The 18,356-nt window shown below is 36.7% G+C and overlaps 1 protein-coding gene across 1 annotated transcript in view; it reads left to right on the top strand.

The window, feature by feature from the left end:
- IL1RAPL1 (interleukin 1 receptor accessory protein like 1) overlaps positions 1–18,356 on the top strand; it is a 748,261-nt gene that overhangs the window by 388,971 nt on the left and 340,934 nt on the right. Inside the window, exon 3 of the mRNA XM_071569407.1 lies at positions 11,780–12,059. Within this exon, the coding sequence (XP_071425508.1) occupies positions 11,780–12,059 (280 nt within the window). The remainder of the gene's footprint in view (positions 1–11,779; positions 12,060–18,356) is intronic.

Here is an 18,356-nt window from a genome sequence, read left to right as displayed (position 1 = left end):
TTCATCTTAAATCTAGAGCTTTGTGGCTGCAAGGATTTTGCATGAGATGACCACTAAGAAATGTGGTTGCTAAGGCAAGGTTGAGCCATCTTACATCACGGGGGGTCCCAGTGTCACTGAAGAAAAAAACAGTCCTACAATGAAATAAATATTCTATGTCTGTTCATTAAAGTAGAATGAAAATTTTATTTTATAATATATCAAAAATTTATCTTTCAATTGAAGATTTTTTTTTCTGACTGAAGTTTGTTTCAGAATTTCATTTTAAGAGATTTATATGGTATTCATAGGCACAGGGTGCAAAAATGTATTTCAGTATAATTATATATTGTGTTATCTTTTTCTATTGAGTCATAATTTGGGAGGAGGTATGTATTCTAGGATATGGCATTATGAGAGAAAGGAAAATGCTCTGATGTTTTGATTTTTGTCTTTGAAATTCAATGCAGCTAAGCACATTAGTGTGCTTACCTGATCCACAAAGGTACCTGAGGAAGCTTTTCATCTTAGTCTTGTGGGATTTAGATTCCTAACTCAATTAAATCCATTCTATTTCTTTAGAAGTGCTTCAACCAAAACATTCATACTAAGCTTTAAAGTAAACTTTGGTGAAAGGAGTAAAGTTTTCTTCTCAAACTCAAATTTTAATTTCCTTTGCCTAATGAGATTAAAGTACTGAACTACTGCATTACTCTTGTGACCTCTTTCTCTTTGGTAAGCTGTCTCAAGTGTGGCAAACGTGGCATATGGGAACAGAGGAAATGTCAAACTGGGGAGCAAAGGTTTACAAAATTTAATAACTTTCATAAGCTTTAGCTTCTTGACTTAATATGGACAAAAAAAAACAAGAAAAAAGGGAAATGCCAGATGCTATAATAATATGGGTTCTTCTAAAACAGAAAAAAAAAAGTGTACAAACAGATTTATAATTACTTTTTGTAATCCATGGAGTGCAGATTTACTGTAGTTAATATTTTCTCTTTAAAGTTCAGTTAATATTGTTGTTCCTTGCCAAGTCTTTAAAGATGTTCCTATTGGCTTAAACTACTGTGTTTTGTACTTAGTAATGTCTGCAGGGAAAGAGCATATATCACCAAAACTTCTTAAATGAAAAATTTCTACTTTATAAAGAAATGTGTCCTTTCTTTAGCCATTTGATGATAAATTATCCCAGTGTTATATGTATAACTATTTCTTGTGGTTCTGTAGAGAAAGCATAGCGTTTTATCCTTTTTTTTTTTAATTTTTTCTCCACAGTCTGTTATATTCAATTTTGGTATTAAATATTTTGCATAAATGAGGCTAAATTTCTCTATTTTGGTTAGCATGTGTTTTCTAATTATTGTGGTAGTTGGTGCTGTATTGGGTGGTGGCAGTAGCTTCAGATTAACATCAAGAATTTTTTTTTTTCCTTTGAATCATTTACACAGAAAATGTTAAAGAGCTCTTGGAACTAAAACAAATGCAAAAGATAAGGAAAATTTGTCTTTTCCAAAAGTTGGATGCTTGTCTAAATGTACAGGAAGTGGGACACCACTATCAGTGGTGGTTTTTTTGAAATTCATTAAGATATATAATCGTGCAGCATAGAATGGACTGTTCCAAGGACAAATGTATTTTAAAATAAATATGTCCCCTGCTGAAGATACAGCCACGTGGAGGGTCAGATTGATGGGGTTTTTTCTCATCTTTAACCATTATTTGCCGCTGTGCGATGGCAGCGCAATGCAGGTCCTGATCTGATCTGTTCTGTGGAAAATCCCTATGGTATCCCAGTGCAAAGGGGCTCATTGCCAGGCTACCCATGAGTGCCAGGACAGCTGTAGCCAGGCCTTAAAGCAGCTGCCCTTCCAGACCTCTCTGCCCCTGTACCTCCCTCTTCCTCTCAGGCTTAGCCTTTCAATCCACCTCTGCTCCACTGTCCTGCCAAAAAACACCCATGGGAAGAAGACCTTATTCTGTCCTCAGGTGCTTAAATGTTTCTGGGGTGTCTCAAAATTGCTAATGATTACTAAAGCCTTGGTTAACAGATTCCTAATGGCACCATAAATTTGTATTAACATATTGATATAAATATTGACATCAGATCCCTGTTCTAGAGCACTGTAATTTCTCAGTTCTTTTTGCATGCAAATGCACACACAGTAAATCAAATTGAAGAAGTGATGTACAATTAAGATTATTTAAAAGTTCTCACCAGCTCAGGGAAAAATAAATAACTTTGTCATATGGAGTAAGGAAAAGCTTCCTGGAGTTGCTTTGTTGTAGGAATCTGAAATCCAGCTTACAGCAAAAAGAGCTAGAAATCTTAAACAGCAAGCCTTGGTCAACAAAGGTTGAGAGAAATTCCATCACCAAGAACAGAGGAGCCTTGGTAATGCTCAACTTGAAGATAAGCTGTCTCCTGCCTTAACATAAGAAAAGAGTCTAGAATGAATGTTATCAGATTGTGTTGTAATCCCCTGCTGTCTTCCCTCCATAAATTCCTGGAATTACCATAACCCTTCCTACCTATTAGCATGTGTCTCCCTGAAACCTTAAAAAGTGGTCAAGTGTTCAATAAAGTATTCCAGTTTTGTTCCCCATGCTGGGATCGTGTAGTTTTTGACCGTCTCACTTTGTGCTCTTAAATGTTATACTGCACTTTAGCTTCTATTTAATTGTATGTATAGACACAAATATCTGTCTGACACATATATAGTTTTAAATAAATCCTTATCTACAGTTTCAATCTATCAGGACTACCTGTAGGCAAGAAACAGTAATCAAAACTGCTTGGAGTTCTATGCAGTTAATATACACTTTCACAAAGAATATTGATATTTTAGATTCAATATCACAGTTTCACTATATGTTATGGGTTCACCCAGGTGGGCCTAGATTTGGGCTCTGAAGTTTGGATTAGGCCGAAGCTGTCAGCTGACTTGAGCTGGGCAGGGCTAACAGCTGACCTCTTCTAGCCAGTAATTTTGTATTCCATACCACATTATGACATCATCTCCAGGGAAGCAGGAACCAGTGTGGGAGTGGTTAAGGCTGTCCCTTCTCAGCCCTCCTCTTGGGAGGACACATGATGCTGTCCCAGGGGGGATGGAGAGGACCAGGCCCACCACTGGCTCACAGGGTACCTCAGGAAAGTAAAATGTGTTGTTCTGGGTCTCTCCTTTCTGCTTGGCTTTGTCTCCCTGGGAAATAAGCTTCTTCTTAAGTAATGTGTAGTTAGGACAGTAGAATTTGTGTGTTCGTTAAGAAGTTGAGGTGGGGAACTTGTTGTTGTAGACTTGTGTGAGTGTATATTTGTACTCTCTTTTAATTGTCTCTTTCTTTCTGTGAAAAATATATGTAGATTTAGTATAAATGCAGTTTGAAGTGTTTTTTTTTCTTTCCCCTCTCTTTTCCTCCCTTTCCCTGGTGTTAGGAGGGAGGCTTTTCTCTCTGTGCTTGGGGAGGTTGGCAGTTGCTTATCTCAAACCAAGACACTATATTATCTCTCTCTCAATATTTTAAGAGTGAAAGCAACGTAGAGCAGATTAATAAAGAGAAATATGTTTGGTTTTTTTAAATATGTATTATTCCTGGTAACACATAAAGTGTTTCTTTGAGTCTCAGCTCTTTCTGAAGCTCTCACTGCAATTCTTCACATTTTTACACAGTTCTAGTCACATAGGCATGACAATGCAGCTTAAGGAATTTCCACCAGATAAGTCACAGGAACAAGGTGTTTGTACTCTCCTAAGCACATGTTGTAATTTGATTAATTTTAATCCTCTTGTATTATGAACTAATCTGCTGATTTTTTGTATATTTACTGCAAGTCAACAGTTTTCACGTATTTAGTTATCGCAGCTCAGCTGATATTCAGCAACTTTGTGATATTAAGCCGTTGAGTTCTTTGTAGGAAAAAGTTTAGAGGTATACAGTGCAGCTGTTAACTCAAGTGTTACTGAAATTCCAACATCAAAAAATCCTTGATCTTTCTCATAATCTCCAAAACAAAGCTACTGGAGAACAGAATTTATTTTCAGAAGCAGTCTCAATAATGAGATGTTGTGGAAGAGATTAAATAATTTGCCATCTGCTGAACAACATGATACACCAGTATGGCCCAGAGATTTTCTTTCCTTGGAAATCTTTCTACAAGGCATCCTTACATGTCCCTTTTCAGTTTTTAGAAATTAGTGTAACCTCTCCCCATGGTTGTGTCTCCTCAGGCTGAGTTAGTACTTTGTATTAGTAACATTTTTTAATCATTCCAGAGGGAAATCGAAGATCAGTGTATACCAGACTTAATTTTCTCACATCCTCATGTTGAGGTAATCCTATATAGCCACATAAGAAACAGGATGTAGAACTGTCCTCACACAAAGTTGTATGGTCAATATAACAAACAAGAAACAATTCATTTCGGAGGGGTACAAAAATTAATGCAATTTAATATCAGGCTCTGGTAATCAATGTAGTAAACAAACTTGTGCTTTGTAGCTGTTGATTACATTATGCTGCCATCTCTATGCTGTAACTGTAAATGTACAGACAGTCTCTGAGCCGAAAAAGAATAATTGAAAGAAGGTGGAATAGAGAAGCATGCAGATTAGGGACCTGTGCTCTGTGCCTGGCTGAGGCGAAGTTCTTTTTATTCATTTATTATGGTGCTGTGTTGTGGATTTGTGACTGAAAAAGTGCTGATAGCACACCAATGTTTAGATTGTTGCTGAGCAGTGCCTGCACCACATGAAGGCTTCTCTTTGTCCCATTCTACTTCCCAGGACAGGTAGGATTATGGGTAGGGGACAAAAACTTGGGAGTGGACACAGCTGGGACAAGTCACCCAGAGGGGCCCAGGGGATATTCCACATCAAATAACCATAAAAGTGGAGAGGTTTTGGCTTTCAAGTAGCTGTTGTTGAGAGACTAGCTGGGCATTGGTCTGCTTGTGGGAGGTGATGAGTGCCTCTGCATCACTTGTGATTGTTTTTTCTCTTTTCTTCACTTGTTAGACTATTTTTATCTTGAACAATAGATTTTCTCTCTTTTGCTCTTCTTATCTTTCCTTTGTCCTGTTGTCTGTGTGGTTTAGTGATTGAGAAGCTGTGTAAATGCTTGGCTGCTGGCCTGGGCCCAACCTGACATCTGATCCCATCAGATCTCCGAACCTAAGCAGGGTCAGCCCAGTTAGTACTTGGATGGGAGACCTCCTGGGAATACTGGGGGCTGTAGGTTCTAGTCCTGAGGACTTCACTGGCACTGTCCAAGCTCGCTCAGCTGTGGCAGATGAACATTAGGTGTTAAAGGGTAGGGCCAGTTCTGTGCATGCTGTGCCTCACCTAAAAATCCACTATGCAGGCTCGAAGGACACACCCATTTGGGTAGAGCCCTTCCCAAATCTTTGTTCTGGAAGCTGAGCTATACATACATACATTCATACATACATTAGTGATTGAGAAGCTGTGTGAGTGCCTGGCTGCTGGCCTGGACTCAACCTACCAGAACCTGATCAGTCAGTATGGAGCAGGCTCTCTTTAAAGGGTGTGTTTATGAAGCCTCCTAATTTATAGGGCGTGGTGAAGCAGAATAGGAGGATTTGAAAGAAGCAAGAGGGATTGAATGAGCAACAGGGACAAATTCTTAGTTTAGAGTAGGACCTTAGGAAATTCAGCATTTACTCTTCCATTGGTTGCTCTGCCTTGTGTGGTATATTTGGGTTTATCCTATTTTTTTCCTTAAAAATTGCTTTCATGCTTTAACTTCTTCTACAACATGATAGTGATAATTAGAGGATTAGTATTAGTTCAGGCAGAAATACTATTTAATCTGGCTTGGATATAGGTAGGAGAGAGAATGACAAAAAAATTTTCCACCAGATAGACATAATATTATTTTCATGTTTATTATCCCTCTAAGTGGTCCAATACCTAGACATATGTATTCTGTTTCATGTTAATGCAGCATCCTGAAGCCAGGAAACACAGTATTTTTCATTAATTTACAGCCAGCCATAACTTTATATTTCATTACTCCTCTTCCTGTGGGCTAGTGCATTTGCCATGATTCCTCTGCCACTTTTAAAACTTATCTCAAATAGGGTTGCATCAAGTACAGTTTTTAGAAACTAACCTCTTTAATAGGTGACAGTATCCAAAATAATTTTTCTGTCTCCCTCAAATGTTCTTCAATATTTTTTCAATTATTGGCACCTTGTCCTAACAGCCACTACACACCTCTAAACTGAGAACAAAATACGTGAGTTTTTAGCCTAAAACATATATTTTACATGAGTTTTCAAGAGAATGATAAATTGCATTTCAAAATGAAAAGGCAGTATCAAACACAAGTTTAACATGGCAATATTTAAAGTTCTAGTAGCAGTTTTAGGGCCAAAGGAAATTTTTTTGTGTATAAAATATCTAATATCAATTTCTGATAATGTGAGTACAAAAATTAAATAATATTTGTTTGTTTTTATTTTTACAGTTTTATACTAGTACAACTTTGAAAGAACAAAATCTAAGCAGTCTAATATAGAACTGACCATCTTCTCTTTCTCATCTCCATAGTGTGTTGCATTTCTAAGCTCTGCTTTTTCTTTCCTGTTAGAGCTTATTTTTATGGTAAAAGTATACACAAACCAAAACTAGACAATCTTTGCATGTCTTCATAATGAGAATCCACAGTAGAATACCATGTGATATGTTGCATAGAGCTAATTGGTTCAGGCACTGTAGTGTGCTATAAAATATAAAATCTTGATTTATTTTTTTTTAATACTAGCCAGTCTAAGCAAAAACCAGAAAGAAACAGGCAAAGAGAATCAAGAACAGAGTGTCATTTTGATGATAAAATACTGTTGTGAAAATTGTTTGAAAGAAAGTAATCTCGAGTCTTATGCATCACTCAATAAGCTTTTGAAAAGGTGTTTCATAAGTAGCCAGTTAAGGAAAACTTCTTTTCTTGACATATTATGCCCCATAATCTCCACCCTACCCAAAAATCTTGCTGCACTGATACAATATCCTTTGTTTGCTTTCTCTACCTGCCATAATTATTGTCCCTACATACTGTCACCTCGTTTCTGCATTCCCTCGTGCCCTCTTTGTCTAGTTCCCAGCTTTAGGAACAAGACCTGCTGCTTTATCCCTTACATACTCACTTTTCAGTATTTTGTGTGACTTTTGAGATCACTTCTTCATCAGGTTTGCAAATGCCTTGTCGAAAATCCCCGAAGGAACTGACAAATAAAAAGAAGGCACAGTGACATTGTATAATCTTCTCTATACAAAATTAAGAACAGAATTACAAACACAGATAAGCAGGGGAAAAAAATCTGTTAATTTTTATTTTATTAAATATTATGAAGTGTAATAAATTTAGGATAATTTGCCATTACTGTTACAAGTGTTTTAGAAGAACTGTTTTCAACTGTCAGACCTAATTTCTTTAGATGTCTGGAAATCAGATTTCAACCAATGTATGGGAAAATTAAAAACTTTTCTAACCCTGAAACCTATACATTGAATTGAAGCTTTTGAATGAAACCAGGCTCCAGCAGCGGACCCAGGAGTTATTAGCTTTATATTTCTCTCCTTTTCAGCATGGAATCTGGCCTTGAAAATGATACATATGATACTGAAAAATTAAGGGGAAGACCTTCTCAGGAAAGGTGAATATTCTGTGTGCTGAGTCCTATCAGCAGGTACAACCTGCAAGAAGCTTGTTTATCCAGCAGAATGATCTCATTATTGGGACAGTAATATAGTGTGGTTTATTTCATACCCTCAAATCACTCCAGGAAATAACTGAGTGAATGTTATTTATCTTGGACCCTGCATTGTGCTGTTTTGTGAAGTAATAACTGGCAGCATATTAAAATAAAGATCAGGGACTGCAACCATTCATTTAAAGGCGGTTCTGAAATTTCAAAGCTGTTGAATTATTAAGGTATTTTCCAATTTATAAAATAAAATATGATTGAGTGTTTGATGATGCAAAAATAGAAATAAAAACATTGAAAAATATTGAGTGTATTTTTTTTTCCTCCACAGTTGTTTTGAACGACCATAATTGTAAGTGTTGATTTTGTGTCAGTAGCAGCCAAAATTAAGAAAGGAAACATTCAATATTTTCTTTGGTCAATACCCTAATTATACACAAAGAAAAGAAAAATCAGTCAAAATAGAAATGGACAGGGCTACAATAGATATACCTTTATTTAATATTAACAAATGTGAATGAATATTAAGCCTTTGCTCTACTCTGTCCCTATTTATGAAATAAGGAACACGAGGGTTTTAACATGTAAAAATGTAACTATTTTAAGGTGGCAATGTCAATACAAAAATCTAAAGGACTCTCTGAATGTATGTTTGTGTCTTTTAAAATATACCTTTATGTTCTTCAAGGAATTTGGAAATCAGGATTTTAATTAGATTTCTCATACATTCAAGTTTTCCTAGACTGAAAAACACATGTGTGCTTTATACATCCCATGCAGAGTGTACACAGAAAGAGTCAGTTAAAGTGCATGCATGTTATCATCTGACCATTTACAGTAATATAAGTTTTAAGGACATGACAGTCTATTTTTCTTTCTTTTAGGTGGTTTTATGCCTCTGTTTGTTCCTCAGTTACAGTGGAATAGCATCATTTTAAGCAGAGGTAGTTATCTCCTGAAATATCACTGTTTTCACAAAATATCACAGAAGGTTTTTTGTGTCTTATGATGTGAATAATGAGCTGTTAGATCTGACAAAATTGCATTAACACCTTCTCATAAATGAAGGCACATTGGCTGAGCAGTAGTGTAAGGTATTTCCTGGAAGATTTTTAAGGTATTAAGCCTTCCAGCTGTAATAAGGTTAATATAGTTCTAAGTGACTTGAATGTCAGTTTTGGCAAAGTTTAAATGGTATATTTCTGTAAGCAAGAAGAGAAACACTCTCATGTTCACTTAATTGAAAGACCCTATTGAGAAGAGAACATGTTTTCTTAAGATTATCACTGAGCATAACTGTAATAAAGCACAGAATTACAGGGTGGTTGAGAAGAGACCTCTGAAGGACATACCGTCCAAACCTCTCCTCAAGCAGGGCCACCTAGAAGTGGCTGACTTCTGAATACTTCCAAGGACAAGGAATCCCCAACCTCCCTAACACACCTCTGCCAATCCTCAGTCACCCTTGCAGTAAAAAAAGTGTTTCCTGGTGTTCAAAAACAGCCTACTGAGTTTCAGTTTGCCTCTTGTCCTGTTACTGGGCACCAGTGGAAAGAACCAGGCTCCATCCTCTTTGCACCTTCCTTTCAGATATTTGTAGTCATTACTAAGAATCCTCCCTGAGTCTTCTCTTCTCCAGGCTGATCAGTCTCTGTGCTAACCCTGTGCTCATAGCAGAGATGCTCCAGTCTCTTAACCATCTCTGTGGCCCTTTGTTGGACTCTCTTCAGTCTGCACTTGTGTTTTGTATTCAGGAGACCAGAGCTGGATACAGCACTCTAGGTGTGGGCCCACTAGTGCTGAGCTTGGTAATGTTCTCTGTGGTTTTGGATGTGAATAAGAATATCTGGCAGCATATTTGTGTAAGCCTGTTAAACTGTACTACAAATGATCCTTAGCATGTTTCTGTGAGTGTCTTGGTGAACCCGTAACAGTGAGAAACAGCATACTAAGATAAAGTCAGTGGTATCTGCCCTGCATCCTTCATTCAATACAAAGGTTTGAAACAGGGCTTGGTGTCATTCCCAGTATATTCAAATGGTTCAGCAAGCTCAAGGAACTGAAAACTATTAGAACTGAATATCCTGAGAGAGGAAACATGACTAACAGACTAATAATGTAAACCAAAGTGTACTAAGTTAATTACGCAGTGAAAGGCAAGATTACAATTTGATAATAAATTACGATGAAGAACATATTACCTGGTAACTTATATAATGAAATTTACACTGCTAAGAGGTGTCTCTAATTCATTTTTGGCATGGGGATTTAGAAGCAGGGAGAAATAGAATCAGATCAGAGAGAATGCATTTCAGAAAGGTAAAAAATGGAATGACCAAAGATGTAATTGAATTCTAGAATAAATGGGATGAGTTTCTTGGAGTCCTGTGAGGAAGCTAATAGTGTAGCTTTCTTTCCATTCACTTCAATTTCTGCAAGAATGCAACTAAGTGTTATTAGGGTCTTGTAATTGTTACTAATTTTTAGGAACTGTTTGGTGGGAAATTTGGAACAGGGCCATATTTATTTTCTTTTCCTGACCTTAAAAGTAAATTGAGGAGGAGACAGTCCAAAAGTATATCAAATATTTCTTTATGTGAATTTTGTTTGCAATTAAAATTCATTCTAAAGATCTTTATTATTTTTCCCCCCCATCTTTCAATATGATTATCAAACTTAAGTTCTTGTAAAACAGTGATGTGTCAAGATGTCTTTCTTATTTTGAACACATAATGAATACTGTGGTATTATCCAAATAGAGATCTCAGAAATCACTCTCTGGTATGTTATTCTCCCAAGTAACAGATCAAAAACATTGCCTGGGTTTAAAGTGCTAGTACTGTTTTATCTTGCACAGTAGTTTCAACTCTCCACTAAAGTCAATATTCAGCCAACTCTAGGATGACAATTCAGCTTTTCAAAAGGTGATTTTCTAAGCTAACTCTCTACCCAAGGTCTTCTGAAGCCAATAAAAAGAATTATCAAATTCAAAGACAAAATATTTATATGAGACATAGATACTAATTTTATCATGAAATAAATTGTCCCTTGGATATACTGATTGTTTTCTACTGACTGGACTGGGGCTTAATTAACTAGCTGAGACTGGACACTGAGTTTTTAAGTGAAAGAATGTAATAGTGAATTCTCACAGCTGAAATTCCTTAAGAAAAAGTCATTGTATAAAATATCTCTTCAAGGTTTATTTGTTTTGGTATTCTTAATTCAATAAAGAGGAGGAAGAAGGGAGTTTGTTGGTTGTTGGGGTTTTTTGTTTTGTTTTCTTTTCTTTTTGGATTTTTGTGCAGGGAGGGGGTTTGGTTTTGTTGCTGGTGTTTAGAAAGTCAAAAAATCTGGTATTGCTTTCCATTAAACAGTTATTGTGGGAAAGTATTAGTAATGACATTCCTCAACAGAGGAAAAGAAAAAGAAAAGAAAAATAATAATTTACTTTAATTTGTAATGTACTTCTGGAAAGTCAGGAATTCCAAGTAAGATCTACTTAACTTGTTCTTGAATAATCCATTAATATTACTGACAGTCATTTTCCTGGCAGTATCTTTTTACACATTTGCTCTTATTGTAAAGACAGTTTCTACTCCTCCTTCAAATCTAAGTCAAACTTTCACACTTTTTGATTAAGACCACAGCTCTTTGTCCTAATATCTTCTGAGATTTCATTTGCATGGTTACCCTGAAGATATTTGATTGATTGAATTCAGATTGGGACACCCTGTGTACCACATGGCTTCTGTGTTGCATTGACTTCTCTCCAGTATTTTATAACTGATAATGCTGGAGTTCCACAAAAGATAAAATAGCAAATACTCAATTATCTCAGAAATTATCAACACTTAGCAATAAACCTCCTAATAACTCTGTCCAGTACAAACAAGTACATGACATTGATACCAGGAAAATGCAGTTAATTTTTCAGGCATCAAAAGAGTCCTGCTAGTCACCCAAAGGACCTTTTCTCAGATGCAATGCTTTCCCACAATAAAGGTTGCTGTGTGAATAGTGCTCTCCAAAGCCTTTGACAATCTCTTGTCATTTTCTCTTCTCTTTTAGCTGATGGATGCACTGACTGGTCTGTGGATTACAAGAAATATCAAGTTCTAGTGGGAGAACCTGTTCGTATAAAATGTGCACTTTTTTATGGATATATTAGAGCTAATTACTCTCTAGCCCAAAGTGCTGGACTGAGCTTGATGTGGTACAAAAGCTCTGGACCTGGAGATTTTGAGGAACCTATAGCTTTTGATGGAACCAGAATGAGCAAAGAAGAGGACTCCATTTGGTTCCGACCAACAGTGGTACAAGACAGCGGTCTCTATGCATGTGTTATAAGGTACTCTATTTTAATATACTGCATTCAAATTAACCAAATATGAAACAAGGCTCTTAATAGTGAGACTTTTGTGTCAAAGAAATTTTTTTTTGTGTGTTCTTTTTCCTTTTCCTCCTGGCATTCCCTTCCCTGAAATGTTTGATACTTGAGCAGAAATTTTGAATGTCTTGAACACTTTAAAATTTCCTTTGTATAAATTTAATAATTTTTGACAAAATCTCAAATTTATAAGGTGTGTGGAACGAGATGAGTACGTCATATGTTCCTGTTTCTGATTCTGTTTTCACTCTTGCAATCATATCCTAGTGTAAAAAGTTTCTTTTCTACATTTAGATTTAATTTTATATGGATTTCATTAAATGGTTTCACTTAATTAACTTTTTTTCTTTAAAAAAATTGTTATTTGATATAAAGTAGTTGCATCAGGGAAAAGAGAAGGTGAAATTTCAGCATTTCTACAGACATACATCCTGTAGAATCACATCTGGCTAGACCTGATAATAGAGGCTGGATGCCAGATGTCATCCAAAAGTATTTAACCTTCTGATTCATTAAGCTTTATCACCATAAATTGGACTAGATTCTGCTTCCTGCTTTCTGCAACAGGTGTTGAGCTTTTTTCTGCATCTTTAAAGTGGCTTACACTGAGATATTGTTTCCAGCCCTTTACAGTGTTCCTCTCTATCTGTACATGGGTAAAAGTGGTTTTGTTACTAATACATGATAGAGAGAGTCCAAAAGAAAGCATAAAGAAACTGAGTGGCCTGAAAAGGAAGCTGTGTGATGCAGCTATTCCAGTGATGCAAGGTAAATAAGGAAATTGTTCTACCAGCACCTGGGGATGTTTAGTGTCTGCCACATTATTTTTTTTTTTATTTTATTTTTGGTAGAGGGAGGGGGAGCAGAGATTTCTCTCTGGTTTGTGTGTGATGAGTGAAATTTTTACTAAATAATATGTTTATCGAAACATTTATTCTATGAGCCCTTTGCAAACCTTTGCAAAATTTCATATTACATCAATTGTTCAATAGCATTTTCAACCTGTTTTTTATGATGATGGCAGTTCTCTTTAAAAGAGAGCCACAAAAACCCTAAAAGTTACACTAATTAAGGAGAATGTTTAGTTGGTTATATTTAGATTAATGTATTTCAGATAAGTGTATAGCAGTCTCCTTGAAAATGGAAACAGTTTAGTCCATTATTCCATAATGTTTTTTAAAAGACCATAATTAATCATCTCTGTTTATATAAAGAAAACCTTAATTATCTGATGGACTTTTCAACAAGTATAGATAAAAGTTTAATTTAGATAATCAGACATACTTTAAAATGTGTTTGTCATCTCAACCTGTATTTATGACTTCTTTTTAGTCCAGAGATAGGTAAGGGCATGTTCTAATCTGCTTTAAACTACATACTGCTTTTTTAGCATGTGCTTAATTTCCAATGTAGATTGATGACAGATTTTAAAAAATAAAGTGCTAAATAAATACTATACTGAATAGTATTATGACAAGTTACAAAACCTTTCACCTTGAGGATACCTTCTAGTATTGTCTAAGGAGTTGTTACTAATAGGTCTAAACTTGTTATACCAGTGTTTCAGTTTTAGATTTCTTGGATAGAACCTTTCAAAAGTATGAGCAAGATCGCTGTTGGTAGAAGACAAAATCATCATTTCAGTATCAGAGGAATATACTCTTTTATGCATGTTTTGTACATACAGTTAAAGGTTACTTTCAAATAGGTTTGAATGCCCATCTAGAATCTATTTAAAACTTAATAATTCAGGTTCCTGAGGTAAACGTGTATTTGATATTTTAACCTAAAACAAATAAAATTCAATACTCAGCAGTATAATGGATCTCTTTTCCCTTCATCCTTCCTTCAGATTTCTACACTATAAAGTGATTATCTGAGGGAAAAAAAAAAAAGGCTGAAGTGGTGCCATCTGACAAAATTACACACTCTATCAGTATTTCCAAAGATATTGCTACAGAGATATCTAGCTAAACCTCTTATATTAAATAGCTCTTTACTGCTTTTTAGTCTCATCACTGAAATCAGCATACTCAGCCCTGCTGTCACCTTGTGTTGTATACTGGTAGGAGGTACCAAAGAATCTTGAGAAAGGTTAACAAGCAAGAACTGTATATTCTTTTAAGGAACAAAGTAAAGATTGCAGGGGTGGTATTTAGGAGTTTTTCTTAGGAATTTGAAGTTTCTGTTTGTTTTAAAGATGAGATGATGCCTTCAGAATGATGTTAGATTTATTCAGCCAGTAGAGAAACTCAGTTAAGACAGTTAAATCTACCTAGTAGCAAACATATTCAATGTGATGCTTGCAATAACTTGAGTAGGAGAGCAAGGAGAAGAAATGTACCTGAGAGGTAATGAGGGCAGGCAGAAAAGGGTAAATGGGCAAAAGCAGAACTGTACTTTGAGTAAATGACTCTGCCCCGTTTTTATTTTAAACTTAATTGAAGGGATGGAACAGTCCAGGACTTATTATTTTCTTTGCTTAGATGCTCCTTTATTCACAGTTCTGTGCCTTTGATACCTGTGCCAACAATAAGGAAGGGAAATATATATATTGCACCAAATGTGCAGAATACAAACATGCTGGAACAATCTGTTTGGCATTAAATTGGTAAAGGGTAGTTACTGGACAAAACTAATTTCTACAGTGATTACATTACAGTAGAAAAATGGAATTTGATTAAGTAGATTCATTCACAATTTCAGTGAAACTAATCTAGGGATAGTAATGAAATATGTCTCTTTTTCCTTCAGAAGCAAAGAAACAACTTTCTTCCCTATTCAAAACTGTTCAAAATACTCCAACCCTTAAATTCTTATTCCTGCTTTTCCTCCTATGGGAAGCTTGCTTTCATAAAGGAATTAACAAAATTGACTGAGACCTATTATCAAGGCACTGCTGCACACTCCTAACTGAAGAAGAGGAGACAGAATCCTAGAAATACCTTTCAGCTTACAATTCAATATAAGGACTATGATCTGACTGGTAAAAATTGTATGGGCTTATACCCTGCTTTTGAGGAAGAGAATAATGCAGTTTGTTTCAGGTACAGCACTGTACCATTCTGCTGCAACTTCTCTGAGCTGCAATTTTAAGGAAGCAAAAAGATATTAAATCTTTAAGTGGATGTCACATCACATGGTTGTTTGTTGTTTAACATATGTGGGCAATAAATATAACTAGATAATCTGCACAAAGAGTTGATGTATATCTTATACTCCGGCTCCCAGAACTTATGTCTGTCTGTCTATCTATCTATCTATCTATCTATCTATCTATCTATCTATCTATCTATCTATCTATCATCTATCTATCTATCTGTCTATCTGGTATAATAGTGAGTAATAAGTAATTTCTGTCAAATGTTCTGCCTTTAACATGGCAAAATAAGTTTAAGTATTGTTCTTCATGTGTTCAACTTTGCAGTTATCAGTTTGTATTAAAAGCTTCAGAGTTGTTAAAAAATACAAACACATTGTTTTCTTCTATCACAATAATTTTTTTTCATTTGAAGTAAAAGTCAAGTGTTGCTGGAAATGTCCTTCATAACCACACAGAGTCTTAAATGTAGGAGTACTCAGTATTGAGTCCACCATCAGCAAATTTGCTGATGACACCAAGTTGGGAGGGAGTGTCGACCTGCTGGAAGGCAGGAGGGCTCTGCAGAGGGATCTGGATAGACTTGAGAGATGGGCTGATTCCAATGGGATGAAGTTCAACAAGGCCAAGTGCCGGGTCCTGCACTTTGGCCACAACAACCCCCTGCAGTGCTACAGGCTGGGCACAGAGTGGCTGGAGAGCAGCCAGGCAGAAAGGGACCTTGGAGTACTAATTGACAGGAAGCTCAACATGAGCCAACAGTGTGCCCAGGTGGCCAAGAAGGCCAATGGGATCCTGTCCTGTATCAAAAATAGCGTGACCAGCAGGACCAGGGCAGTGACCCTTCCCCTGTACTCTGCATTGGTGAGGCCACACCTTGAGTGTTGTGTTCAGTTCTGGGCCCCTCAGTTCAGAAAGGATATTGAGGGGCTGGAGCGAGTCCAGAGAAGAGCAACAAGGCTGGTGAAGGGACTGGAGCACAAGCCCTATGGGGAGAGGCTGAGGGAGCTGGGGTTGTTCAGCCTGGAGAAGAGGAGGCTCAGAGGTGACCTCAGCACTGTTTAGAACTACCTGAAGGGAAGTTCTAGCCAGGTGGGGGCTGGTCTCTTCTCCCAGGCACTCAGCAATAGGACAAGGGGGCATGGGCTTAAGCTCTGGCAGGGGAAATTTAAGTTGGATATCAGAAAAAAATTCTTCACAGAGAGAGTAATCAGGCATTGGAATGGGCTGGCCAGAGAGGGGGTGGGTTCACCATCCCTAAAGATTTTTAAACGCAGATTGGACATGGCACTGAGTGCCATGATCTAGTAAATGGACTAGAGTTGGACCAAGGGTTGGACTCGATGATCTTGGAGGTCTTTTCCAACCCAATCGATTCTATGATTCTATGATTCTAAGCAGCTAGAACTCAGGAACTGAGTTACCTAGGGAGTAAGCTAAGACTTTTCAGCTGCTCATGCAGTCATTACAAATATGTTCCATCTAATGGTCACTTGCATTCAGTTAAGGTTTTTATTTGAGAGGAGTTAATCTAAGAATCAAAATTCAGTTAACTCTGCTGTGAAAACGACTAGCTCTTTACGAATTGTTAGGTCTAAGTTTTCAGGATGGGTGAGAAAAAGGAAAAATACTTTTCCTGGGAAACTGTAGCCAAGTATTCTGGTTTGAAAGGTGAAATGTTAATGGAAAACTTGGATAGTGCAGTGATAAAACTATATATCAGCTTATAAGGAAATGAAATCCTTTGTATTGGGTTCAGGATATGCAGTAGGTAAAAGCAGGACCTGCATACTGAGTGGTAAGACAGAAAGGAAGATGAGATCAGGGAACATTTATTGGGGTTTGCACATCCAGAGTACCAAATCTGAAAAAGAAGTGGCTGAGTAGAGTAAAGACTGGGGAAAAAGAAATATGCTCATGCTATTTAAAGATAACATTGTAATATAGGTGCATGGACTGGGAGGATTAAGGAACCTTTAATTACTGAATTCCTTCACATGTAATTTTTTTACTTAACTTTTTTTTTGTTCGGGTATTTAAAATATACAGATTTCATAGCAGTAGAGATATATGATTTTAATTTTAATGGGGTGTGCATACCTTGTTAAAATTAATATTCTCTCTCATTCTCATGTCCTATGAATTTTACCTCAGGCTCTGTAGCACTGCATGTAGAAAAATTATTAAGAAATTTTATGGATTTACTGCTATACAAAATCAAGCTGAGTCCTTGTCCTCCTTACAAACTTTTCTAGGATGGAAATGAGATTTAGAAGCAACACACAGAGCTTTTACTTTTCTAGGTTGTACCATTCTCTAGGTCCCCAGGTAAGGAATGAGAGGCAAGTGTCCCCAGGCAGGCAATCAATTCTGGAAGTGACACTGAGTGTGTCTGATCTCCCCACTGCAGAGCACTTGCTACTACATGCCAAAATACCCTCTCCCCAAAAGATTTCTTTCACAGTTAGCATTGCTTTCAAGTTTGGAAGGTTACAGTCCCTTTTCCTGCAACAGCAAGACTGCATTGATCTCTTCATCACTTGAAGTGAGAAACAGTGGACTCAGACAAATACAAGATCTATTGGACTGTTATGATACACTGACAGTAAATCCTCCATTTGTGCTTATTAGAATTGCTATTTTTTCTATGTGGCTCTCAAGTGCTGAAGCTGAAGCAGCGTGTAGACTCCTTTATGGACCTTAGGAACACCCTCTCTGAAGCTCAAGTCTGTTCATTATTCAAGGGGTGTCATATTAGTTGTCAGGCCTGAAAAATTGTCCATTGCTTTTGAAAAACTGCTCAGTTTTCCACTAGAAATAGTTTTCCCAATCAGAGCAGATCTTTGTGTATTTTTTTGTGGAACTTTATTTAGGGAATCATTCTAAAATCATATGGGTCCTAGCATTAGACTTGCTGGTTACAGGGAGTCTTTAACAGGGAATGAATGAAAACAAGGACTCTGTTAACCTCTCATATTACTCATCAGAGAGAAAATATCTAGCTGTTAATTAGAGCAATAAACTGGCAGTGTATGCAATAATGTACAGTTTGTTTGGAGTGGGACTTTTAAGCTGTACTTTCCCATTCTTTAAGAGAAAAATACGCCCACACATGTTCAGATCTTGTGGGTGTTCAGTGCAGAAGAAAATTGGCAAAG

The sequence above is a fragment of the Pithys albifrons genome, chromosome 1 (genome assembly GCF_047495875.1).
Source record: "Pithys albifrons albifrons isolate INPA30051 chromosome 1, PitAlb_v1, whole genome shotgun sequence".
In the NCBI taxonomy this organism is placed as follows: Eukaryota; Metazoa; Chordata; class Aves; order Passeriformes; family Thamnophilidae; genus Pithys; species Pithys albifrons.
Note: the sequence above shows the minus strand (reverse complement) of the source record. Positions and strands in the feature narration are given on the sequence as shown.